The sequence below is a fragment of the Parasteatoda tepidariorum genome, chromosome 9 (assembly GCF_982258835.1).
Source record: "Parasteatoda tepidariorum strain Cologne lab strain chromosome 9, Ptep-v5.0, whole genome shotgun sequence".
Lineage (NCBI taxonomy): Eukaryota > Metazoa > Arthropoda > Arachnida > Araneae > Theridiidae > Parasteatoda > Parasteatoda tepidariorum.
The window spans coordinates 57970810-57997966 of NC_141763.1; the positions used below are offsets into that span (position 1 = coordinate 57970810).

General features: G+C 28.6%; 1 protein-coding gene across 1 annotated transcript; it reads left to right on the forward strand.

Annotated features, from left to right (window-relative positions):
• Nucleotides 1-242: 242 nt before the first annotated feature.
• Nucleotides 243-26397, forward strand: LOC107437705 (uncharacterized). The gene is made up of 4 exons (XM_016049789.4): nucleotides 243-427; nucleotides 19083-19274; nucleotides 20729-21223; nucleotides 22545-26397. Exons 2-4 carry the CDS (start codon nucleotides 19160-19162, stop codon nucleotides 22736-22738), a joined length of 804 nt encoding a protein of 267 aa, XP_015905275.1. The 5' UTR covers nucleotides 243-427; nucleotides 19083-19159; the 3' UTR covers nucleotides 22739-26397.
• The last annotated feature ends 760 nt before the right edge of the window (nucleotides 26398-27157 follow it).

Consider the following 27157-nt stretch of genomic DNA (forward strand, 5'->3'; position numbering starts at 1 on the left):
TGTTAAAACGCTTTGAATAGACAATGAGGAAGAAGTTCAAGAGGTAAAAATCAAGAATATAAAATGTCAATGTTTGACTGTACAGAATATTTACTTTTAAATTTTAATGGAAGAAACATATTATTTCAGTGTTGTTTAGTTATTTTATGGCACATAAATTTTTTTTCAATATTTCGAAATCAAATTTTTTTGGAAGCTTAACCAGCCAATGGGAGATCGCCAAGTTTGACAGTTCTGACGTCATTTTCCCGATGTAAACAGAAACAGAAAGCTTGGAGTTTTGGTTTGGATTCTGTGTCGCTCAGCTGAGAGGGCTCTTGATAGGTATATTGGGGAAAAAAACGCTGGCATCAAAAATATTATAATTGAAATAATTTGATTCTTTCTTTAAATTAAAATATCAAGAACAACCCTGATCATTTATAAAGTAAGTTTTGATCTAATTTCACAATTTAATATTAATTTCTATTATAATTATTTCATTTAACCTTATGCCCTTGTGAAAATATCAACAATTTAGGAATCAATAAATAAAACCTTTAATCGTTATTAATTGAATGAATTTAAATTTGATATTTCTTTAATGCTATATTTTTTAATTTACATGCTTTAAATAGTTTTCCATTTTTAATATATATATATCATGATTTCCAAATAAATTTATCTTATGTATTTAATTAATATATAGTTAATATTTCAAACACAAAATTTAAATTTTTTGTTAAAACTTTTTTTCAGTAAAATTTAATATTTATAAAAATTAACTTTAAGATTCGTGCATAAAATTTTATGTTTCTGAAAACTAGCTTGAATTTCTTTATCTTAAATTACGAATTTTCTAATGTCATTGAGCATTAGAAAATAGTAATAAAAATTGCAAAAAAAAAAAAAAAAAAAAAACTAAGTTTTTGAAACCTTAGAATTTAACAAGGAAAATATTTACTTGTTTTTTAATTACTGTTCGATTTTCAATGTAAATTAAGTCAATTTAAATTGACTTTTGAAATGAATATCGTAGTAAGCAATTAAAATAAATAAATAAAAACTCAAAAATAAACCAGCGCAAATTTTATATCGCTTATTAATATTTCCTCGATGAGTTTAAAATAGTTGTCTATTTTTTCAAAATTCGTTAAACTTAATTTTTTTTTCTTTAAAAAAGATATTATTTTTCACAAACTAATTTTAATTAAATTTTACAAGTGAAAGGACATTTCTCTACAAAATTTCATTAGAGAGAGTTGAGCACAAATAGAAGGAGAAAAAAAAAACAAAAAAACTTATAATGATTTTTTCCAGTGCCCACAGACCATCATCTAGCCTTAGTAACACAAACAACCATTACTTTAAGGGATCGGTAAAAAATTGAAAAAGTTTTTGTTTATCATGCTGTATCAGGAGTTTTTAACACTTTTAGACTTTATACTGTGGCGTAACTATCACTATAAATATTAAATAACAATTCACTCGTATAGAAGACGTAAAAACTCATTGTTAGAATTTAGAAATTTATTACGGATCTAATTCAGAATTTTAAAAATCGATGGAACATTTTCCGTAACAATTTAGCCCCACACAAAATATGCTTATAACGCAAAGTAGTTAATTTTCTGTAATATAAATAAATTAGAATAAATAAAATCTCTGATTTTTATAAGATGTATAGAAAGTATAACTTAATTAAACGCTCTATTCGACATTATGCATCGTAAAATGAGAGATTAATTCCTCAATTTAGTAAAAAATAATGAAATACTCACTAGAGTTTATAAAGAATTTTTAATTGTTTTGAAAAGTGCAAATTAAAAACTAGCCTAAAGATACAACTTTTTATTTTGTAAACAACCCCTTTCTATTAACTCAATGGCATTAATTTTTTTATGAGTTTTCTTTTTTTTTCTCGCAGTAAGCTTTCACGCGTGCAGAAAGGGACTGTGGAAGTACAGGGAATAAAACCGTTCCAGTCCGTTGAATGGATTGGGGTTACTAAACTTGCAACGTTCTTCTTAACCCTTTTCCAATGGGGTTGTATAAATTATTTTAAATTATTGTTTATCTCCATTGTTTTGTTTGCATGATTCAAAACTTTATTCACTTGTGGGTATTCATTTTTACTGTAAAAACGAATGAAATCTTAATAAACGGCTTTAATTCCAAGAATAAAATTATTTATAAATGCATTTATTAGTACTTTCTGTCGAGTGAAAGAGATGGGGAAGCATAGGGCACCATGCAGTTCAAAAAGCGGTTCTCCGAACAAACTTATGGGAGCAACCTGAAAATTTAAACCAATATGCATCAGGTCCTTGGTGCATTAACTACTTTAAGTACGATTTTTTTAAAAACTGGTATCAAATAATTTTGTCCATAAACAGCAATGGTGCAACGGAGCACCCAAGAGAGGGTAAAGAGTCGTAATTTTTCTGCTCAGCATTAACTAGCTTTCTTACCTTATAATAAATGCTCTTAAAGGGGTTGGGACAATATCACAAAAGTGTCAAACAACAATCTTTGCAAAAGGGACATTTTACCCTAAATTGTTACTTAGTATTGTTTAAAGAAAGGTATTTCAACAAGTTACAGCTATTTCCTATAGATGGTCTACTAGATAACAACACACAGAAAGAAACAACATATTCTTAAAATAGAAATTATGATGTTTTTTATTAAAAAACGCTGATATATATATATTTTATAAATTTTAAACTTTTAAAGAAATTAATGCCTTTAATTGTTTATTATTTTTTACAGTGTTAAAAGCAGCTTGTAATTCATTGAATAAAATTTCAAAAAATATGCAGTGATTATCATTTTTTTTAAAATTCATTGTTCTAATACTATATAAGCTAAATTGTAAACAATTATATTATTACTTGATAACAGTCGGAACAAACTTGCATTATTAATTAAATTTATATAAAATATGTTTTTTCTTCGTAATTTCAGAATAAATATTCTTTTATCTAAAATATCCTAAATATAACTTATTATTAGAAGCTAAGAAGCACTCAATTCATAATATAAATGATTTTGTAATCATGGCTTAAAGTGAAAAATTGTTTTGGGGCACCCAATTATAAAAAATACGACGAAGCAGTTGTATTCCAGCACAGTAATAGTATTATTAAATATACTTTTGTTCGGAAAACGGCTGATTATTGAGTTAAAAAAGGCAAAGAAAATAAGAAAGAGGCAAAAAGCGTTTTTTTCTTTTCTCTTTTTTGTAAACGCAATTTAGTGTTAATTTGGGTCTTCTTAATAATTTCATAGAATAATCTCTTTAAGAGTACAAAGAGAACAATGCGTATTCACATAATTTGAATTAGGTCACAAAAGCTTACTGTTCTACGTATTAGTATGTATAGTGCATAACGCTATGCTATGTTTGGAGTAGATTGTTACCACGGAAACTGGGTAATCCAGGAACAACTGTTTAAGATGAATGATGAAATTGATTTTTTTTAATATACATTTATACTGTTCATTTCTCCCTCATCAAAAAAAAAAAAGTTTTATTTCCTAACTTATATCTTTTATAAAACGCATTTAGATTTTCCTCTATTTTTTAAAAAATTTTTTTGTATGTTTATTATTGCGTATTTATATACTTTCTCATTTATTTTTGTGTAAAGATTTAAATTTTTTTTCTTTTTAACTCTGTCAAGTACAACTTTCTTTGGCAACATTTCAGTAAAACAATAAGAGAGAGCTAAGTGAAGAAACGTTTTAGGCCTTGACAATATTCATAAGCTGAAATGGCAAGTTTTAGGTCTCGAACAATATTCAGGAACTGAAAAGCAGACAAAAAGAACAGATTTAAGTAAATGCTTCAAGCAACAAACAAATAATCAAGAATATTCATGCTAGATTATAGATAAAGTGAAGCCCATTAGCATAAATGAAATATCATTCGAAGAATATTGTTTTTGTTCATTGTTTCCAAGAAATAAAAATCGCTATTTCAAATTATATCTATCATTTTCATTCTTCGAGAATGATGCTTCTATTTCAATCCGTCCAATTTGTTTTCATTAACGTGCTGTGAAGGAAATAAAAAAAAAGAAGGCTGACGTCAAATCAATAACATCTGGATTGATTTAAATCTTCCGTGGTTTGGTTTGTATCCACAACAGAAAATGAACAAACGCCAAAATGTCCTTCAATGTCAGCCACTTATTTGTTTAGAAAATTGTGCATTCACTTTTTCTTTTTCCTGCCTTCTTTACCTTCTGAATCCCTTTCATTAGGTAAGGGCCAAGTGTTGCGCAAAGACCAGATTAAGATAGCCAATTGTATTCTTAGGAAACGTGGAAGGAATGTGAGTAATTGACATCCTTCCATGTTTTATTTTCATTTCTCACCCATTTTTACCCTCTCAACAATTGACGCAAGATGGTTTTTAACCATCTCACTCACTGCTTTTTCTTTTTTCATCCCAGAGTTTTTCTTCTTCTTTTTTTTACTGTTTTTTTTTTAAAACCATTTATGCACAGCCAAGAAAGTTAATGTGACTCATTACTATTATACAGTCACGTTCGGTCATCCAGGTTCTACTAAATGGTGTTATTTTATTTATTTTCATGGTTGAAAAATTGATGATTGACTGCGGTTCATCAAAAAAATCATTTTAGTTGACATCGTTTAATGCCTGTAGTAGCCATATTAAAATAGTCAATTTTTAGCATCGTTTTTATTAAGAACTAATAAATCGATTTTGAAAGGCTTTTCTTTCTTTCTATTCCTTTTTTATTTGAATCATCTACACCAGTGTTTCCCTAACTTATGACTTTTGTGTACCCTTTCTAAATATGATATTGTTTTTGCTGTGATAAAAAAATAGCACAAAAGTTAAAATTGTGTGTTGTAACTGTTGATACCACTAATAATTGAATGTTAACTCTGCGAAAAATAACCAATAGAAAAATAAGTGATCGTAAATTTTCATGGCTAGCTTTGTTTTTTAAAAGAAAAGATCTGAAATTTTCGTTTGTTGCAAGATATTTCGCATAAGAACGCGTACCCCCGTTAAACTGTCTCCGTGCCCTGGGGGTACGCGTACCACACTGCTCTACACTCTAGAATATTTTAACGCCAAAAAAGCGCCCCCCCCTATTGAAACTAAATTGAATTTAAACGCGAATTAAAAATCAACTGCTAAAAATGTTATAAAAAATAGTGTGTTTAAATATGCACAATAATAGAAGGGGCAAAAGGGAAAGAAATATTTGCTGACTTACAAATGAAGTAAAAAAACAACAATTAAAAATTAAAATTAAAATAACAAAAATAACCTTTGCTTAACTATGCACCATACGAAGAAAGATAAAGGGGACAAAATGTTTTTCAAAATTATTACGGTATAATTTTAAAATAATATCATCAAAGTTGACTATTTTAAATTAGCACAAATTTTAACAAAATAAAATCGTGGTATAAGAAACATTGCCAATAGTATTTAAGTATTATAACGATAAATAAAATAATTTTTAATTTTAAGCAGAGGCAAATTTTGTTTTACTAATAAATAATAACTGGATTTTAAAAATTTTCCCAACCCGTTTTAAGTCATTTTTAAAAATTATATCATATACAAATAGTAAGCATACCAGCATATTTTTATTTGAGGTAAATGAAGTGCAAAATCTTTAATTGTTTTCTTATTTTTTATATGCTTTTTAAAATAGAAAAATGTTTTGGATTTTTTTTTTTTTGAAAACTAAACGTACATCAAAAATTTGCACGTTTAAATCTACATTAAAATCGTCTGAGAATTATTTTATACAATTTATTTTCGTTTTTTTTTTTCTCTCCCCATTTAGAATTTTTCCATTAGCTAGAAAAAAGAACAAGTATACAATTGCATTGCTTAACTTACATTTCCTGTCAGTCTTTTGATTCTTAAATTACCTATAAAAAATCTATGATGATAAAGAAATAAAAAAAAATTTTCAGTCACGTTTCGAAAAGCTGAAACTCGATATGAGTTTACGAGTGCCTACATATAATATATTTCTCAACAGTTAAATAGACATGTGTTTCAGACGAGTAAAATTTACAAAGAATAATTTAATACATTTCTCTCATGCTGTTTATAATTTAAAATTCTATTTATTCAAAATAATTTTCAGCTTTCTTCGTTTAAATTTTTTTTCAACGACGATCCCAATTTTTTGCTCCACTTTCTTATCTTTTCCACATACTGTGTAAAACTGTTTTCTTTGCAAAAGCAGTGATAAGGCAGTGGAAACACATTTAAGGGTGAAATGATTATTGCAGATAAGAGGTAGCCACTTGCAAAAACCTAAGAGAATCGAGGGGAAAATAATGTTCGTATTCGCTTTAATTTGTATTTTTATTCCATCACTATTCGATCTACCACCTTGCTTTTATTCGATTTATAAGGTGGATCGGAAAGTAATGTCGTTTCGGGGCATTTGATATTTGTTATCAAGATATTATTCTTAATCAATAATATATTCTCCTTCGTTAGCAACAACCTTTCAATGCCGGATCGAAAGTGAATCGACAAAAATGAATTGGTTTTTAAGACTAACGAATATTTAATGCGCCGAAATGAGATTACTTTCCGGTCCACCTAATATTAAATACGAAATGTATTAATGGTTTGTTGAATCCATCAATACACGAAATGAGTATTTCAAACGTTATTTCTTATTTCTACTTATTATTAGACGAAAGTTTGATTTTCCATTTTGCTTTATTAATTAGTTAAATAATTAAATTATAAAAAAATAAAAAAAATTTGAATTTTAAAAATTTTTTCTCCCTAGGGTTTAATAACCATTTTATTATATGGAAAATATGCTAGGATTTTTTAAAAAAGCGTTTGGTGCTTGCATTTACTAAAAGCACTGGATTTTAAATATGTCAGTAGTTTAAAATTTTTTAATTACAAACCAATGAACAATTAGTAAAATCTAAAATTTTTCTTATAGCTATTATATGCTTATTGCTTTCGTAAAGCGCCATAACTTCTAAGCAATTATTTAGACTTAATAACTAAATTAAAATAATTTATCATTAATTTTCACATTTAACTTTCAAGCTCTTAATACATATTAAAAATATATATACGTATTACAGTTAAATACTTGAAATGATTGTTCAAATGCTATAAACGAATTATTAATTTTGACTCCCAAACTATTTATTTAAATAATTAATGTTCTATTAGGATGTGTTTGAGCAGTTATTAAAACGTTTTTCAATTTTTTTTCAATTCAATAATCAATCTTTTCGATTTGCTTATACTTGTCAGACGTTCATTATCACAACTTGTTTCTTAACCTTTCCATTTCATATGAGCCTTTTTTATTACCATTTTATATTATACTCAATTGCTAATCGAAAATGTCTCAATTTCAACAACAAATAATTCAAAAAAGTTTTTTTTGTTTACTTTTTAACAAGAACTACATAGGTTACATTAATTACATGGGTGTAATATTTAAAACCATTATAGACTTGACATAGATATAACACGAAAAATAATTAAATGGCATTGTCAGAAATTCAATTAACCTTATAGCAGAGAGCGGGGTAATGAGCCATGGACGCAATGTTAGGGGTTTTCAACACTTGTCTTGCTTTCAGAGAAATAAGTTCATGGTGTTTCGAAGCTATTTCGCCGAGAAAAAAAAAGCCTCAGTTTAAGTTCTTTATACTTAAAGCAATGCTATAATTTTTAACTCTATATGCCATCTTACCGTAAAGAGTTATCTAGGCTTTAGAACGGACGAATAACTTAAATATTTAATAAGTTATTAAGCTTCTTAAAAATCACCAATTTGGAGACATTCTTTCACCTAGGTGAAAATTATTAAATATACAGTCGAACTCGTTTATAACGAGCTCGGATTTAACGAGAACTCGGATTTACCGAGGGAAACGAAAATATTTGGTTGGATCAATGTTAAGTCTATGGAACAGAAGTCGCTTTTAACGAGCAAGACCCGGTTTTAGCGAGCAATATTTTTCTGTCTTGCAATCTTTTTTCTCATCTTTTTTTAAAAATGATAGTAATGAAAGTATGCTGACAAACAAATGAAAGTAAGATTCAAATGAAAGTAAGCTGACAAACTATTTTAAATATGTAGATTAATGAAAAAAATAAATGTTTTGGTAAGAATCTTTTCCTTTATTTTTCTTTCCGTTTATGTTTCCTTTCCTCTAAGACTGTAGCGCAACTAGAAATTTTTTGCTGGCTTGGGGAGGGGTTAGTTGTCACTAAATTAAGATAAGTATTTAATTAAATTAATTAATGTAATTAAAGTAAGTAAGTATTAATTAAATTGACTCAATAATTTGACCTCCCAAGCCCCCCCCCCTTCTCTTCTGGTTGCACGTCTGCCTTAAGAACCCGTTTATTACGAGCACTCGGATTTAACGAGTACATGTTACGGTCCCTTTGTGCTCGTTATAAACGAGTTCGACTGTATATGAATATTATCGATAAAAATTTTTATTAGCCCATAAAATGCAACATTGGAGTAAGTTTTTAATTATGAAAAAATTGGCCTATAAAAGTTTCTTTTTTTTTTTTTTTTTTTTTTACCTTTTTCCTAAACTGCGACTTTCCTCCATATTTGCGTTTTGTGCCATTTTCAAAACAATAATAGACGGCACTGGCTAAAGATTGGCTATTGCAAACTCATAGAATTGATGAAATAGCACATTATTTGCAAAAAAGCATTATTTCATTCGACGACAGCTTTCAAAAAACTATTTTAGAACCGAACGAGAGAGAGGTATTTTTTTAAAAAAAAAAGAATTATATATTATTTGAATTAGAGAGTGCTATTTAATAAAAAAATTCTATTAAGAGAAACGCCCACCACAGCATTTATCATATTTTAAATTAAAAACAGACAAACCCTAAACTGCTTTAATTATTACAAATTTTGATAAACCATTTCCCCACACACAACCTAAGAATGAATCTATTTTTGCCTCCTTTCTTCCTATATTTTTATTGCTGTACTTTGATGTAAATAAAAATAAAGTGTCAATTATACTAAAAAAAATTCGTTATTGATTTCTTTTTCCCGTTTCATTATAATCGTTTGATAAATGCGAGGTTCCACAACTTTGGGTGTCCTCAAGACCTTTCCTTGTTTTCTCTTTTCTATCCACTTGCCATTCTAAAGCTGTTAAAAAATTTAAATAAATATATTAATTAATTCCTAAAAATAATTAATAAATGAAATTTTAACAGACTTTTAAAAAAATTCCTTGGACAACATTTTGATGCGAGAATTTTACTGATGAGATCATTAGTTTTTGAGTTTATGCTAAAAAAAAAAATTTTTTTTTGTTGTCATTTTTGGGTGAAAACCCATATAATTTGTGGTACAACAATTTTTACTACGGTAAGACATTACTTGATTAACATCTTCATTCAAAAATATACAAATTGGAAATCACATGCTTCAAGCCCTCAAAATTAGACGCCCATTTTCGAGACTTGCCACACACGAATGGTATCATATTTTTTTAAGCGAATGAAGTTTTTTAGTCGAGCACATTTGTATTCGATTTTATGTTTTGCTTTTTCGGCCAAAATTCAATCATATTTAGAGCGCGTGTTCTAGTGATGGGAAGAAAAAAATATTTTTCAAAAATATTCTTGAGAGATTAAAAACTCGATATTATGCAGCTGTTTTTGTTTTACTTTTATCGGAGAGTGACGTTTTTTAGATGCCACAAAAAAAGCACCGATCTCAACAAGGAAGTGCCACTTTTGTCCTCAAAATAAACTCTGCTCATCTTATTTGCTCTATTCAGCCAGATAATGGATGAAATATGACGAAAATAGAACGTGCGCAAAACGTGATTATTGGGCAATTGATGCGTAGGATTACATCGTGATATTTTTTTATCTATATTTAGTCTTTGCATGAATTGTAAAAGCTGAGTTCGAACAAATCGAAACCAATTTATATCAGTTTTATCTTTTGTTTGTAAATCTGTATTGTTGATTTTATGATTCGAAAACAAATAAATTTGTTTTTGAAATTCGTAGATAAATATGGGTGCATGTGGAATGCGTGATATCATATTTTTGTACCTCGCTTATTTATTTTTAACCTTTCCAAATGAATATTTTTCATGGCAATTCGTGGTTAATTTTGAACTGTTCAAATATATACTATCCCGCCCTCCTGTAATCGCGATTGTAAGGTAGGTATTTGGTTGTAGTAATTTATTTTATTTTATAACCGACACAATTCTGAGTTTACGACTATCAATGTTCAACTCCGTAGCCTTGTAATTTTGAACCCAATCCAGAAGACAAGGGAACTCCTGGTTCAAGTATTGGGAGACATTTTCCTTCGTAGAGAACTTTTTGATGGAACTAACCCGCATTTGCGCTGCTTGAAAAAAAAAACACGTAAACCTCCCGCGGTTAGCCTGATGGCAAGGGGACTCTTACCCATGGTCCGTCTACCACTGAGGATATTTTATGCCAGTACTTTGGTTGTTGCGAGCCTGGCGGAATTCGTAGCTACCAGCCATCGTTGGGATTTGAACCCAGTTCACCTCATTTTAAGGCGAGCACTCTATCCCCTAACCCACCACGGCTCTGGTTGTTGCATATAGCAAAAATAACAGTCACCACTTGCCACAGGACGACTAAATACGAAGATTGGCGATTAAAAAGTTGTTTGCTAATCGTCACCCGATCGCCCCTTTTTTTTCGTCAAAAATGCACCCCATCTACATTTTATTCTTATTATTTTAATAAATAAGGAATTATTATGAGTGATATTTATAATATTTTAAAAATTATTTTATTTATTTTTCCTAAAATTTTTCTTCGTTTTAGAAATTAACCATGTAATGTTTGCCATCTTTTGAAAAATGCTTCAAACGAAACGCTTTACATTAATTATATCAACAGTTTTTTTTATAATCATTTTAAACTTTCAATTTTTGAAAAAATGACCACTGTTAAAAATGCTACCACTGACCAGTAACAAAATTTTCTAATTATCCCATATAGTTGCTCGTAACTAAGTTCGCAGTAATTTTTTGGAACAAGAGAATGAATAATTAATTTTTTTTTAGAATTGTTGTGTATATACTTCGCTATGAATGTTAATTTAAAAAAAAAATGGATACGATTGAAAAGTAATAAAAATGTTATTTATTCTTTATTATTTCTAAGTTATTTAATTTGGCTATTTTTAGACTCCTTGAATTTCTTTTACTTATTAACAAGATAAAATAAATTTATTCATAAAGTTATGTGTCGTAAAAAAAACTTAACGTTTTCCTCTTTTTCATATTGACTGAATGAAAGCTGCATTCGTAGAACAATAGGTAAGACCAAGTTTTGAAAAGCTGTGTAAATACGGGACTTCCGGTAGCAATAACAACAACGCTTTGATGAAATTGATGATTGTATTATGAACTGGAAAAAAAAATCCTTAAAATATTTCCTACCTAAGATGTAACAATTATACACACCTCAATTATTGAAATGGTTTTAAAATCATTTAATTAAAAAGAATTCATTGGTTGTTTAATTGGTTTATAATTAATCTTTTTTATATCCTTTTATTTCCACCTTCTATCTTCGAATTTTTCTTGTTTTGAAAAACCTTTTTTTTTTTAATTTTTCAGTGGCAGATAATGGGAACAATAAAATGGAATACAAACATCAATATCAATATTATCCTCTAAATGGCGACAATTTGAATTCTGGTGAAAGCTGGGCAATTCGTCTACTGTTAACAGCGGTTCGCAATGATCACACTACAGTCGAAAAATATCCTTTGTGGTAGACGGATCATGTGCTGGAGTCCTCTCAATGTCAGGATGACCGTGGGAGATTTTTCTCTCCATGTAACGCATGTCAAGGTTTCCCTTAGCCACGGTGTCTCTAGGGATAAAGCACTCGCCTCCCAATGAGGTAACCCAGGTTCAATCCCAGAGTTGGCTGGTCGATATGAATTCTGCTTCCGGCTCGCACCGACCACAGTACTGACATAAAATATTCTTAGTGGTAGACGGATCATGGGCTAATCATGGGAGAGTTTCGTGGTTTTCCTCTTTATATAACGCAAATGTGGGCTAGTTCCATCAAAAAACCTCCAAGAAGCCTAGTTTTTCTCAATGGTTGATCCAGGAGTTCCCTTTCCTCTTAGATTAGATTTAAAATTACAAGGCTACGGTGCTACGCATTGATAGTCGTAAACTCAGAATTGGATCGGCTGTTTAATGACGGTTATAAAATAAAAAAATGTTTGTTTCAAGTGTTACATTGTCTTCTGAGTTGAGTTCAGAATTACATAGCAACGAAGTCGAGCACTGATAACAATAAATCAGATTTGGATTGGCTGTTCAATACCAGTGATAAAATAAAATAACTTGCATATAAATATAAACAGCTATTTTTTTTTTTAGTCTTAAAGTTTTTATTTCCTACTTCAAAACGATACTCGAATTTCAAAATTTAACTGTTCAATTTTTTTTAACATTTTGAAGTTACATACCCAGAGCGTTTTTATCGCTAACATTTAATAACTCTTTACTATGATGATTTTTTTTTAAAATTTTTGTTTATGTTTAACTAATCCTTACTATAACTAAACCTTACACTTGATTCCAGCTGTGACGTAAGCATTTACTATTCACAGATCATTAGGAAATGTAGACGTTTTTTTTCCTTCCTTCGAGTTAGAATAAATGATAATGATGGTGGTTGTTGAAAAGAGAATGAAGGTGATTGTTAAAAGAGAGACTGGTGTTGAAATGAAAATATTGCTTCAAGGAATGAAAGAATATAATGTTTACAAAGCTATTACTCAAGCTTTATTTTTTTAAAGTAAATTAAAAATACTAAAGAAAAATTAGTAATGAAAACACCAGTTAAATTAAAAATGTGTGTTTTATATTTAAAAATTAACAGTATTTGATTCAACTTATAACTAATTGGGCATTAACTGGTAAAAATTTTCTTTAGTTTTCGGAAAGATTTATTAATAATTTTTATTATTTATATTTTAAAAAAAAATATAGTTAAAAATTGCAATTATGTATATCTTACCAACCTTTTTTTTTCTATAATTCAATTTTACGTTTATGCACAATGACAATATTTTGATTTTTTGTATTTCAAACTTCTTTAAACTTTCTGAGTGTTAATCTCTTTTCGGTTTTAAATCTGAAATTTTAAGACAAAATCTACGCAGAAAAAATGTTCTATTCATAATTGCTTCACAACATAAATATTAAATTAGTTAACTAATGAAATGACTTTTATATAGATTATCTTCTTAAAAAATTATTTAATTTTTCAGAAGTGTACTTATTTTTTTAGAAAATGTTTCATTTTCATCAAATTAAAAAAATATATTAAAGTAAATAATGTTGTTGAAATATAAATCTGAATTTTAGTTTTACAGCAATAAGTTTATTATGTATGCATAGATGGATTGCACTATATATTTTAGAGGGACTATTGTGTTTCATTTTTTTTTCAAAGCCTAAATGAATTCAAATGTCAATACCGAGAGATAAAACTAACTCAATTTTGGCCGCTGTCCTTCCCAAAAAAAGAGGAGAAAAAAGCAATCTTTCTTATAGCATATTGCTGTTGTCTAAAACAATGCGAAATAAAGCTTTAAATAAGCTTTTTTTTACTACTGATGAATAAAAGAGTTCGATGCTAATACAAATGATGTGTTTAAAAAAGTAGTTTTAAAATGTTTTATACGTTAAAAACACTCTGTATGTCTTAAAACTTCAAAAACAAACGCTAACTTCCAAAAAACAAGTCTCTCGGTGAAAAAAAGCAATTCTTTCTTAATTGCATTTTGCTGTTGCCAAACAAATTGTGAAATAAAGCTTTAAATGTGTCAAGTGCTCTTTCTTACAGCTGATGATTATTTTTAGTTACGGACCTGAGCAACTGTAGCAAATAGACATTAGCTCGTATAAATGTCCTTCTATAAGTTCACCTTGCTCTTCAGTTGGATAAGGTGCTCTAAAGAACACCTAGCGTCTAAAATTAACCTACCTAAAACACGACCTTGGCCACGAAAAAATCCGAATCACTGTTCTAAGCAGCATTCTATCAATAAATGAATTAAAAAAACTACTGCCAGAATTCTCTGTTAGACAGCGCGGAGTCAGTTTAATTGAGAATTTCTACATGTTGGAAAGAAGTCAAAGATTTCCCAAGTGAAATTTTGCATAACAGTTGAAATGGGTACCAAGTAAAGGCCTACTAGATTACTGGGGCGATTTGAGAACTATCTTTAGAATTCTACGAAAATCTGTGGGTCTTGAACTAACACAGGTGGCGTTGCTTAAATATTTTTTGTTCATTTATAAATGTCAAACGATTTCTGTTTTTGCTTCGGCATTAAATTATACTTACGTTATCATAGAAAAAAAAAGTAAATGGAGAGAAAGAAAAGATTGCTGTTATACATCTATTTTGAAAGGGGAAGCAATTTTATTATTGCTCTTAAGTTGCCATTAATGCAAAAAATCAAATATAAGATAGGTAATATTTTCTTTACACTTAACCTAGTTAACCACCAATATCTTTATTTAAGGCAATCAAAATAATCAGCTTCTACTGCAACAAAATTGTGCTGATTTTTTAAATTGTTTTGAAAAATGTTGAATTTTTAAAAATTTAATTATTTATTTTTCTAACATTTTTTAAAAGATTTAATTTTTGAAACCTTAAAAACTTTTTAAAATATTTACTGAAATTGAAAATTAAAATACTATTTACAATTTTTTATCTATCGAAATTATGTTAAACTTTTATGCATAAGGAGAAAAATAAAGTGGCAAAATTATCCCCCACAATCATAATTTCAATTGCTCCGACCGTTATTTATTATTAAAATCATTATTTAATATCCTAGTTCCTAAAGTGGATTTTTTTTAATTAACCGAATTCCAAAAATGTAAAAATTGACATGTTTCTGCTGATAATAAATAAATAACGATCTATTTCTCCTCTCCAAATACACATTCAGGAACTTAAACTCTAAACTTTTTAATCACAGAGTATTCCTTAATCACAACCCTTAATATATACTTTCAAAATTCTTGTCAGAAATAAAATAAAAAGAAGTGCATACAGTAAATGTCACAATATTTAAATGAGGAAGAAAAACAATTTCTAGAAATCTTTTGATCCTCCAATGAAGAAGGGGGAATCTGAAACATCAAAACCAGTTTGATTGCTAGAGAAATCTACAAGATGTTTCTAATAAACATCTTTCAACTCTTCTTTATATTCTTATTTATTCTTTATATTTTATGTTGTGAATCCGAATTTCTCTATAACGATGCGACATCATTTTTTTTTTTACTCATTTAAATATTGACCAAATATCTTTAATTTGTGTATTTTAGTTCATTTTTGAAGACGATTCTAAAAAAAAATATATTAGTAGTAGTATACGATACTGAACATTTTGCATATGAGCTGTTATTTTTTTGAAAGTGAAATAGATCTATTTGGAACAAGTTAGTCGTTTACTTTTTTTTCTTTTTTTTTTCTTACGATTTTAATAATTTTGATGTTTCATCAAATTATAGTGTTAAAAATATTCCCCATATTGATTAATCTTCGTAAAAATTTTTAAATTCATTTAAACCTCAACCTAAACTCCCCTTCATGGACTTATTCCGAGTTAACAAAAATAACTGCGCATATAATTATATGATAATCAAACTTTTCTCTAATTTGTGTTAGTACAATACATTTTTATTTAATGCAAATTATAGTGGTTAAAATATTCCCCAAATTGATTAACCTTTGTCAAAATTTTTAAATTCATTTAAACCTAAACCTAAACTCCCCTTCATGGACTTATTCCGAGTTAACAAAAATAACGGCGCATATAATTATATGATAATCAAACTTTTCTCTAATTTGTGTTAGTACAATACATTTTTATTTAATGCAAATTATAGTGTTAAAAATATTCCCCAAATTGATTAACCTTTGTCAAAATTTTTAAATTCATTTAAACCTCAACCTAAACTCCCCTTCATGGACTTATTCCGAGTTAACAAAAATAATGGCACATATAACTGTATGATAATCAAACTTTTTTCTAATTTGTGTTAGTACAATACATTTTTATTTAATGCAAATTGTGACTTATTTAAGAATGCATGTTTTACTAAATGGCGAAAAATACTACACCATCACATTTTTATGTTTATTATTAAATTGTGTAGCAAATAAACTAAGTTTTTTCTCTCCTTAATTGTGATATTTCAGAAATAGTTTGTCAAATGAGTTAGCTCATCCCAGAACTTGTCTTCATGAAAAGCGTAAGAATGCTTGACTAAGTAAAACGAATATCGATCTCTGGCTTCATGCCAAGGATTTGTTGTTCGCACGAAAGGCGCGGTTTTCTTTTCTTCTTCAATCATAAATAGAAGAATAAAAAAACTTAAACTTTTATTAATACTTTAATTTATACACCAAGTACACCCTGCTGCGCAATTATTAATTAATAAAAATACAACAGTTTTGCCGAATTTCAACTTCTATGTTTGTCTGAAAATTTAAAACTATAATAATGTGTATGTTAAGATTATTTTTTTTAAAAATTATATTGGAATATTTTATTGTTACACAATTTCCTACGCCTATCATCACAGCCCACACTTACGGATGTGGTTTGTGTAGTGCTTCCTATTTCAATAAATTACGTTTCAATTATTGTAAGTGAGAGTTCTAAATATCAAGAACTTTGTGTTGAGTTTACCATTGTCAAAATTTTTAAATTCATTTAAACCTCAACCTAAACTCCTCTTGAATATTGAAATATACTAAGAAATTTAAAAGGCATTTTTAAAAATATGATTTAAACTCAAAAATAAACAAACTTGCCTATTAGAATTAGAAGCTTTGTTCATGTGGCGGACATGCATGGAGATTTCACATTTAAAATTAAACAGCAAAATTCAAAATTATTACTTATTTTATTTTTGTTTATTCTGTGTTTTTATTATTACTTATTATGTTCTTATTATTTATAATTTTCTTATTATTTCGCATTTTTATAATCTCTTATTGTATTCTTATTATTACTCGTATTCTTAATAGTTCGTATTTAATTATTACTAATTCCTGTTCATTATTGCCTAATATTTCGTATTATAAGGTATAAGTAAGTTCGTAAAGTTTTAATTTCTGTGACTGACAAAATTAAAAGAGACAGTCACAAAAGCTTTCTAAATTTCAAACATAAAGAAAAAATTTCTTATATCTGTAAGTAATTATTATCTATTTATATATTATTTATTTTTATTGCTTTCTTCTTTTTAACTTTGATGAATTTAAATCAATGTTGATACTTGAAAATCTTCTTTATTTGTATAAAATATTGAGGGGAACTTATAGAGATTTCTATTCATTTGGGTTGGGGGACAATCATGATATAAGTTTATCTATAGATTACAATACTACGAAACCATAAACTTATAAAAAAAAAATTCTTCACCTTTTTCTTACGGCTGGTACAACATGTGGACCACTTGTGATGGTGCGACATGGTATACCGTAAGCAAAAGTTTAAAGAAGAACCAAAACTTTTGCACGTGAAATTTAGCATATAATTTAAAAATTTAGTTAACTAAAAAAAATATTTTATGCAATTTTTGTAAATCATAAGGAATTACCCAAAAATAATAACAAAATTCGTTCTCAAAATGTTCCCAAGTGTCCCCAACAAAGATTTCACTTACAGGAAAACCAACGATGGGGCATAATTGTACTTCACATGCACATTTTGTTCAACGAAAAATTAACAATTTATTTTCTTCGAAGAATACTATTAATTTTTACCAAAGATAGGACACGCGGCTACGATGACCCAGCCCTTTTTGTCAGTAGATAATACTGACATAAGCGACTATGACAAAATATAACTACATATATCATAAGCAAACAGAATTAATATATGTGCTCTCATAAATTCGAAAATTGTAAGAGCTAAAATAAAATCAGACAGGATAATTTTAATGATTCAATTTTTACAAAGGAAATACAAAAAGTTACTAAAATATTGAAAGAAACATTAAAAATAATTTTCTTACTTAACTGTTAGCGAATTAAAAATTATTCAGGTGTGTTAAATTTGATATTGCGTGTCTTGCCTAAATGAATGATTCGTCAAACCTGATTAAATGATTCATCGTCTAAAAAATACTGATTTATGGTGATCACGCAACCAATAAATATGTCAGCTTCAGTTAATATTGTGCTATTTACTTATTTATATTTGCATTGAAGAAAATATTTTAAAAAATATAGTTTTAAATATTTTTCTACGTTTTCGTTATTTCGCTTTCATGTCTATGAGGCAATGCAATTGAAATTTCGATCGCTTTCGAATTAGCCAAATCACTCTAATTTCTAATTCTGTAATTTTCTGTCTGTTGACAATCAATTGTCTTCTGACTGCTACAACCAAATTGGCATCAATTTATCGCCAAACAGTATTTATCTTCGATCAAAATTCAGAACAGTTTCCGATTAAGTAGATTGCTCGAATCTCATTTAGAATCGCCATAGGAAATTCATACTCAGTTAAAGTTCTGACTAACTAAAGTGCTCAAAACTCTATTGGAGTTCTGTACTGGATGAAAATATATGTTGCAATCGTATCCTAAATCTTACAAGCACAATTTATGTCACCAAATTGAACTTATTGTCAATCGAAATTTCGATGACTTTATGACTAGCTAGAGTGTTCCAGTTTTTACAGGTGCTTTGTATATGCTGCCAATACAAATAATTGCAATTCTTAAATGATTCAAGCAAACTTTTTTCCCATCTTACGTTCATTCGAAATTTCTACCCCTTTCCGACATAAGCAAACTGAAACAAAACTAAGATGAAGAAAATATTCGAGTAAAATAAATATTGCTAACAGCATAGGAAACAGTAAATAGATCGCGTGCAATTTCAGAATTTAGCGACGCTCTTTCGTTTGTTGAATGATATTGATGTTTAGTGTAGTATGTATCTGCGTTATAATATTTAATATATATATTTTTTTTAATTGTAGGATCAGCTTTAAAAAATAGCCTTCAAAACTTCTTCTATTTAAATTAGTAAGTGAGTGAAAAAGTCGCTTTGTTAAGTATGCTGCGAGCCATTGCTGGATATATTTTGGGTGGGATCCTCAGCGATCCACCTCAAGAAACCCTGGAATGTGAAACTCAAGAAGTAAATGATTGGCTAGTCGTCAATATGCCTAGTGAGTATAAAATAAATTGATTCACTTCTCATTAAATTAGTGTTTTTTTGTTTCATAAATGTAAAATTTTTCATAAATAGTGACGCATTTAAGTAATTATTTTTAGAATTTAAAAAGTGTTTAATTTACGTCAGAAGAAAAGGAAGAAAAATTGTTCAACTTCTTTTTTACATTATAATTTCATCACTTTTTTTTCATAAAATTTTTTTAAAACATTTGGTTATTACAAATTATATCAATGATTAAAGTTAACTAGCTCAAATGTAAATATACACTATCACGTAATTCTTTCTTTACTGTCCGCAGTATAATACATATAACCAATCGCTTTGATTCCAGCAGCCTAAGATTACGCGCACGTGACGTCAATTCTGTACACTATCGCATTACATCTCGTATTAGTACATGTATGTAGGAATCTTCAGTTTTTTCTTTTGTAATGTTGCGGATTTAACGAGATTATCTCCAAAGGTGACCCAGGCCACAGCTAGCTTAATCTATTATTCTGGATATGTTTGTATATAAACTCAAAATATATCTACATAAACTTCTAAATTAGAATAATTTTTTTAATCTTTTTTAAAGTTAATTAATTGCTGTATTTATATATAATTAAACATGTTGGTTTTTATATCATATAATTGAAAAATTTTGTTCCTGATCTGAATTGCATTTAAAAAAAAGTGTTGTGGATCCAATGAGAGAACAGAGGAATGAGACTAACGGTAAATGCGAAGAAATGCTGCAAGTGATTTATTTAAACTAACGTTGAAATCCAAACAAAACGTTTACATTTGGATGGTTGATCGAAAAGGCAACCACTTTCACCATTCAACAGACATTGCAAAAATGTAGGTCATTAAGAGGAGAAATCTACCATATTCATAATTTTATTTTTGTTTAGTTTAAAACAATCGCTTAACAGTCGATCCATATAGGCTTTGCGACAATCAATGTTCAAGTCCTTGTAATTCTGAATCTAAGGCAAGGAAACTTTTGAATCAAGCACTGGCAGAAACCGTCTAGTGTGGAGGTCGTGCGTTACACTAAAATTTAAATTATGAAAACTTATTATGATTAGCCCGACGGAAAGGAAGTTTTGACCTATGATGAGTATAACGCTGGGAATATGTCAGCACTGTGGACGATGCGATTCGGTAGTAATACGAAAATGATGGAAAATAACATTTATTTATCAAATGCATCATAAATGATGATACATTAATGAAAAATAGATGCTACATTTTATGGAAAGGTGTTATAATTGATTTGGTTTCAAGCCGTGCCCGGCTTATAAAATCCCAGGACACACTTTATAACAAAACATAATTCCTGATACATCTAGCTTTATCATTTTAGAGTAAAATTAACCTGCATAACGCAAAGCTAAGGAAAACAAATAAAAAAATTTTTAAATCAAAAGCATCGTTCTAATTTATACATTTCTTTTCCAGATAAACTTGACGAAAGTGATTTAGATTTCGAAAGTGATACTGAATCTGAAATTGATGAGGACGACATCTTAGCATGCTTGCCAATATTGATGACTGTTGACGAACTGGAGTATAATGACTCTCTGGACGCACAAGTATCACTAGACAATATTCCTCGTTCGTCTCTAATCCCCGAGGACATTATGAGGGGCAGTATGATATTGCAATACAACTCTGCTCAATGTGCGAGTGATTTGCTCGCCAATGAAAACACTTACGTCTATCCCTATCTTCCGCAAAATAAATGTTGTCAGTTGATGATAACATACCCTGGTTATGAATACTCTTGGAAGGATTCTTTGGACAAAACAGCGGCTGTTAAGATATTGAAAAAATTGAGAGCTTATCGTCAAGAGAATTCAAAGAAATCAAATACTAATCCTGAACTTACCTGCAATCCTGTTCAAACACCTACCTACATCAATCATCGTCCACCAGTAGCTTCTTCTAAAACAGGTAATTTTCTTTTCTTTTTCAAATTTCAACAAAAAAAATAGAAATTAAGAATTGCAATAGAAAATATTTTTCATATTAAATAAAAAAGAAATAAAATCTGTCTTCCTCAAAGATAGAGCCTATAACCTACTAGCTATAAAGCGAACGTCTTAACCATTGCACTACGCATTCGTATTTTTTGCATATTTTTTTCCCTTCATTTTTATACTAAAAGAGCTAATACTTATGGGGGAGTTATATCTTGACCCAAAGGCAGCAGTTGCGCAACACTTTTTCACCATTCTAATGTTTTTGACCGAGCTCACTAATTTTCAGCTTGATTTTGTTTCCATAGCAGGTTTGCAGATTCCTAGTATGATTAACCAAATACACAATAATGTCTATTAAAAATCAAATGATAACAAAATATTTGAAGACATTTTACTGAACACCAATTCAGGATTTTCTGTAGTGGTCATTCTTAACATACATTTTTAGAATACTTGGCAAAAATGAAGTAAAACAAAGTCTACACACGAGGGGGCAGCGAATAATTATTGAACTAGTGTAAAACAAAAACGCTATCGAAATCTTACAAATTACCACTGCAGAATCCAGAACTGAAAATTTCAAAACATGTTTGATTGCAGGTGAAAATCACATCGAGAAGTGGAAAGGTGATTATTTAAGTTTTATTCTTTTTTTCCTAAGCTGCCTTCCGTACTAGTGACTCCAAAAGTATCCATGGTGTTTTTGCTTCAGTTGTCGTTTGTAACGACACTTGGACAAGCCAGACTTGCCAGCCATTGGTCTTTTACAAATTAAGTCAGTAAGGTGCGCATTTCGTTTACAAGAGAGCATCCCAAGGGTGAAAGTACGTCTTGATTCAGAACCCCGAGGATAGATGGCAGCACCACTTTTATATATTTGAGTAACCGCTTATTCAATTTAGACATAGATTTGAAGGGGAAGGAGATTTTATCCAAATCCTTGTACGCATGGTACTGATTAGCAACCGACCACAGGACTTTCGATTCCACAGATTTTACAAGCACGTATACTACATATACTCGGTGGGTCTTGTGAAGTCGAGGATCGAACCCCGGACCCTTCGTTCCGGGGTCCTTTAACCACTGGGCATCAGCCCGTTTTTGTTTCTTCCTAGCTTTATGATTAATTTGTGACTTCTAATGAGCTTATTTTATTTGAACTCCTTTTTAGACGAATTCAATAAATATACGCCACAGCTAAAAAATCTTAGTGTTTTATTATTTATAGACGCATCCTGTTAATATATATATATATATATATATATATATATGTTTTTTAATTCTATTTACAGATCTACTGCAACAAATCAAAGAGATCCAGCCATCCCAAAAAGCCAAAGAGATCGCCTTGAAAAAACACGTCACTAGATCACAGCTCAACAGACAAAATAAAAACTATATTTATTGCACAAGCGCTAAAACGAACAGGCGAAAAGACTTGCAGCGAAATCATTCCGGAGCGAATAACAATCGCAAATGTTATTAAATGAGTATTAATTCTCTCTAATTTTGAAATAACCCCTTTTTTCTGGCTTGTATGTCCACCTTTTTCTCTCGGCTTAAAAAGTATAATTGAGTAAGGAAAAAATTTACTCTTATAATACTTTTATTTGCGTTACATATTATTGTTTTAAATTGTCTTATAGCAAATATATTTATTTGAAATGTTTAAGTGTAATTTTAAATCGAAATATTTTATGTTTTTAATTAAAATATTTATACACTTTAAAGTTTTAGTTTTTTTTTAATTGCAACTTAAAATTTATCTTTACGCTTTCAATCCAAATAGAGAGCTACGTATTTTAGTTTATATTACCATAAAAAGTACTAAATGGAAGTACATTTTGTAAACTTGTCACTCAACTAGACATATCTAAAATTCTGTCGTTCTAAAATTATTCAGACAATCTCTATTTGTTATAGAAACTCTATCATAATTCATTAATAAATTATATCGTTGATTATGAAATGATTAATAAAAAATTAACATTTGTTAAAAATTTATTTCTGAGATTGTTAAATTGTTTAATTAATTAAATTTGGAAATAGAAGCAAAGCTTAAGTACTCTTACCCAGATAGCAGGCAACTTATGATAAACGTTTTAGTTTCATTTGGTTAGCATAGAAAGGCTAATTAATCCTTTTTTACGCTTAGTAGAAATATTATTATGCCAAGCTTGTTTCCTTAAATATTTAATAAATAAGCATTCAAAAAACTTACAAAAAAATATTTTTTAGCTTTTACTATAAACCTTGATTGGCCCTTTTTTTTCATTCTATCTTTGTTTAGGTTCTCAAATGCAACATTTTGTTCGTGTTGAAAACTTAATGATCAGACCAACCTTCACTTTTAAAAAAGTTACAGAAAGTATATAAAACCTTGTCTCAGTGATGGTCTAAAATAAACCATGAGAAGGTGGATTAATCTTTGGTTTGAGAACGCTATCTATTCTTCATTTGCAAATGACGATTCATCCTCGATTTCAGGAGGTTTTTCTACCCTTGTTTTGTAAAGGCAGATTCAATCTCGATATAAAAGGGTTGTAAATACTAGCCTCGTGCGAACCTCAGAGAGTACATTAGCATAGTTTAACATTGTTTCAAGCTTGCATGGTTCATTTGCTTATCATTTATAAACCTTGTTGAGTTTTGTGGTAAAGGTTGTTGCTGACATTAAAATCAACCTTACACTGCTGTCTGGGTATTACTCTTACTGATTTGAAAAATGCAAATATTATAGTGATCGCTAATTATAGAGAATATGATAATAAGCAAAGTGAAAAATTTTTAAATAAAAATCGTAAATAAAATTTTATGCAAGTTCGGAACTGTTAAATTTATTTCAATATGTCATTTTGAAACGGATGATCGCCATTTTTATAAATCACTGCATAAAAGAATTGTTGAATTATGCCGTACAGAGAGTAAAATTTTATAAAAATTGCATGAAGCTTCCCATATAGGGAAAAAGTTCTTACAAGAGAAAGATCAAAGGGGAAAAAAATCACTACGTAAAAATAACCATTGAGTTATAGAATGTAAATAGTAAAAATCGTTTAGGGCTATTTTAAGAAGGGCATTAAACTATAATATAGTCAAATATTTAACTTTCACTTCTTTTATAATAAATGCAAATCATTTTATCCACTAGTCATAATCTTTAATGACACAAAAGTTCAATTAAATGACATTATTTTATTATGTAATAACTTATCTATTTTATTGTGTGAAATGACAGAGTTTAAAATAATTCCTTGAGCTTTTTTAAAATCAAGAGTTATTATAAATTACTTAAAATAACATGTCGTATTCTTGTAGCTTGAATATCCCTAACACGATATATATTAAACGTTCTCTAGTTAGTTAAGGGAAAAATTAAAAATAAATTCAGAATTTGAGCTTTTGTTGACTAATAAATGACGATCTCACTTGCGTTGTAATTTATTATACCCATATTATGAAATAGTGATATATAAAAGAGCATCGTTTGATTCAACAGAAATCTGTAATTAAAAGAATGCTCTGCTAAGTATTTATCATATTTGCCGAAACTTTACCAAAACTTTTATAAGTCAGTTTAAAAATGAATGAACAATTTCTAAAAAGTTCTGGAAATAATTTAACGCTTGCAAAATCTAGAAAGTATGCAACAAATGTTAGAAGATGGTGAAACATCATGCAGAAAGCACCAGCAATGTATATAAAAATAATAATTTGATTGTTTAGTGAATAGTTGTTTAGTTAGCAACAATAACTTGTTTGTACCATAAGCTTTGTACTGCCACAAATATTTAACAAAATACTGATCTATGTTTTTCTTTTGTTATTCTGATGTCTTTTATGTGATGATATTTAATGTAAAATGCTATAATTCTTTCTATATGTCTAATTTGGTTTCTCAACTTCAGTCAATTTAATTCAATCAAATGTCTAATTCATTTGAGGACTGAATGGGGGAAAAAAAAAACATCAGTGAATTGTTGATCTATGTAAGATTTGTAGTGGTATATTTTAAAATTTCCTGTTCAAATGCATTATGATAATCAAAGGATAATCTCACAATCTAATCTTCATATCACCAGGTCGCTGAATTTCAGTTCAGAAATTAAGTTTTAAATATGGAAAACTGTAGAAAAGTTTTATGTTTATACTATAAATATTGACCGACGTTTGTAAATTACGGTAAATAAACAAAACAAATTAAAAGGAATTAAAAAAAAAAACAGGCAGTAAATTTATAACAGTTATTTGTAAATTATCATGTAGTCTACTTTTGTAAAGCTGGATCAATTTAAATAGGGTAAATTTTCATTTGAATTTTTTCTTTTTAACAGTTACTCCAACCTAAAGCTCATTTTCTGAATTTAGCTAAATATTTCTTTCAATATGTTTGTTCACTAAATCATATGTGAGGTAAAGCTGAAAATAAGGGAAATACTGAATAAAATAATTCACTAAAGAAGTAAAATAATTTAACTTAGTTTTGTTGATTTTAAACATGGCTTAAGGCCTCCCCTATGTAATATGCAATGCTAATCAATGCTGTGCCCTTCAGTATTAATTTTATATTAAGACAAAGTTAAAAATAAAAGCAGCCCAGTGAAGGTATTAAAAAAAGAATGAGCTGCTTGAATTGTTTATGAGTGCGCATCATTTAAAAAATATAAAGCCTACATGGATAGCAAAATGTTGAGAAACCAAATAATAATTCATTAACTGATTGAAAAGATGAAGTAGCATTATGTTGTCTGTTCAATTATATCACATAATTTATTTTCTTGGAAGCTTGAAAAATTGTTGCAATTCTACCTTAAAAATTGTTTTACAAAACTTTTGCTTATTATGTTATTACTTATTATAATTTGTAATGTGAATTTCTATTTATTGAACTTTTATGTAGTTTATTTGCGTTGCATATTGGCTGAATTTTAAATTATAAATGATTTGTAAATAGAATAATATATTTTTAAGTCATGAAATATTTATAAGTGGTAACATTTTATTTTATATTTCATAAGAGTGTACTGCATCCAGCACAGTTTTTAATTTTTTGTCATTGTTATCATGTTTTATCAGCATTTTGCTAAATATTTAATTTTCTCACCCATCACAACCAATAAAATATTTCATGGTTGCGAACATGCATTTTGCATCCTTGTGCTTTTTCTTTTCACGGACAAATTGACGGTTCTTTCTTTTAAGACAGAGTTTTACATGTATAACTGACAGAGCCCTAAAAATGGGGCTAGATGCTTCACTATGGTTGGGTGATTGCATAAGACAACTAAAAATAAAAAAAATACACTTTCACAAAATGGTATAAAATGAAATTCGATCTAGAAAAACTTTTGCCATGCAAGTGAGAAGTGTAAAATGTTCAATGGCTTTCAAATTGTTTATAATGGGAATTTGAAAATTCGGATACATATTTTTGCATAAAAGTTTGAATTTGTCTTTTGTATTATTTTGCATTCTCATACCTTGTTTTTCATGCACAAATTAAAACTTCTTTCAAATCTGAGGTCTACATGAAAGACAATTAAAAAAAAAACATTGTCACAAAGTAATATAGAATGAAATATATTTTTAAAAAAAATAATTAGTAAACAATTGTGATTAAAATATCCTTAGGGCTCAACATTTTTATAATGAGGACATGCAAATTTGAGGACATATTTTTGTATAAAAGTTAGAATTGCAGAATTATTTTGCCATCTAATACCTTTTTTTTCCAAGTCAAAAGTTGGCAATGAAAAGAAATGAAATATTCAAATTTGGGGACAAATTTTTACGTAAAAAGTTGGATTTACTTGCTAAATTTTTATTTTATTTTTGTCAAAAAGATCAATTTTGATGGTCAACTCTGAAAAAAAAAATCCAAAATAGTGAAATATCAAAAAGACAA

Coding starts and splice junctions, on each gene's coding strand:
- LOC107437705 (XM_016049789.4), top strand. CDS start 19,160: ATGCTGCGAGCCATTGCTGGATATATTTTGGGTGGGATCCTCAGCGAT. Junction 19,275..20,728: donor GCTAGTCGTCAATATGCCTA/GTGAGTATAAAA, acceptor TTTCTTTTCCAG/ATAAACTTGACGAAAGTGAT. Junction 21,224..22,544: donor AGTAGCTTCTTCTAAAACAG/GTAATTTTCTTT, acceptor TTCTATTTACAG/ATCTACTGCAACAAATCAAA.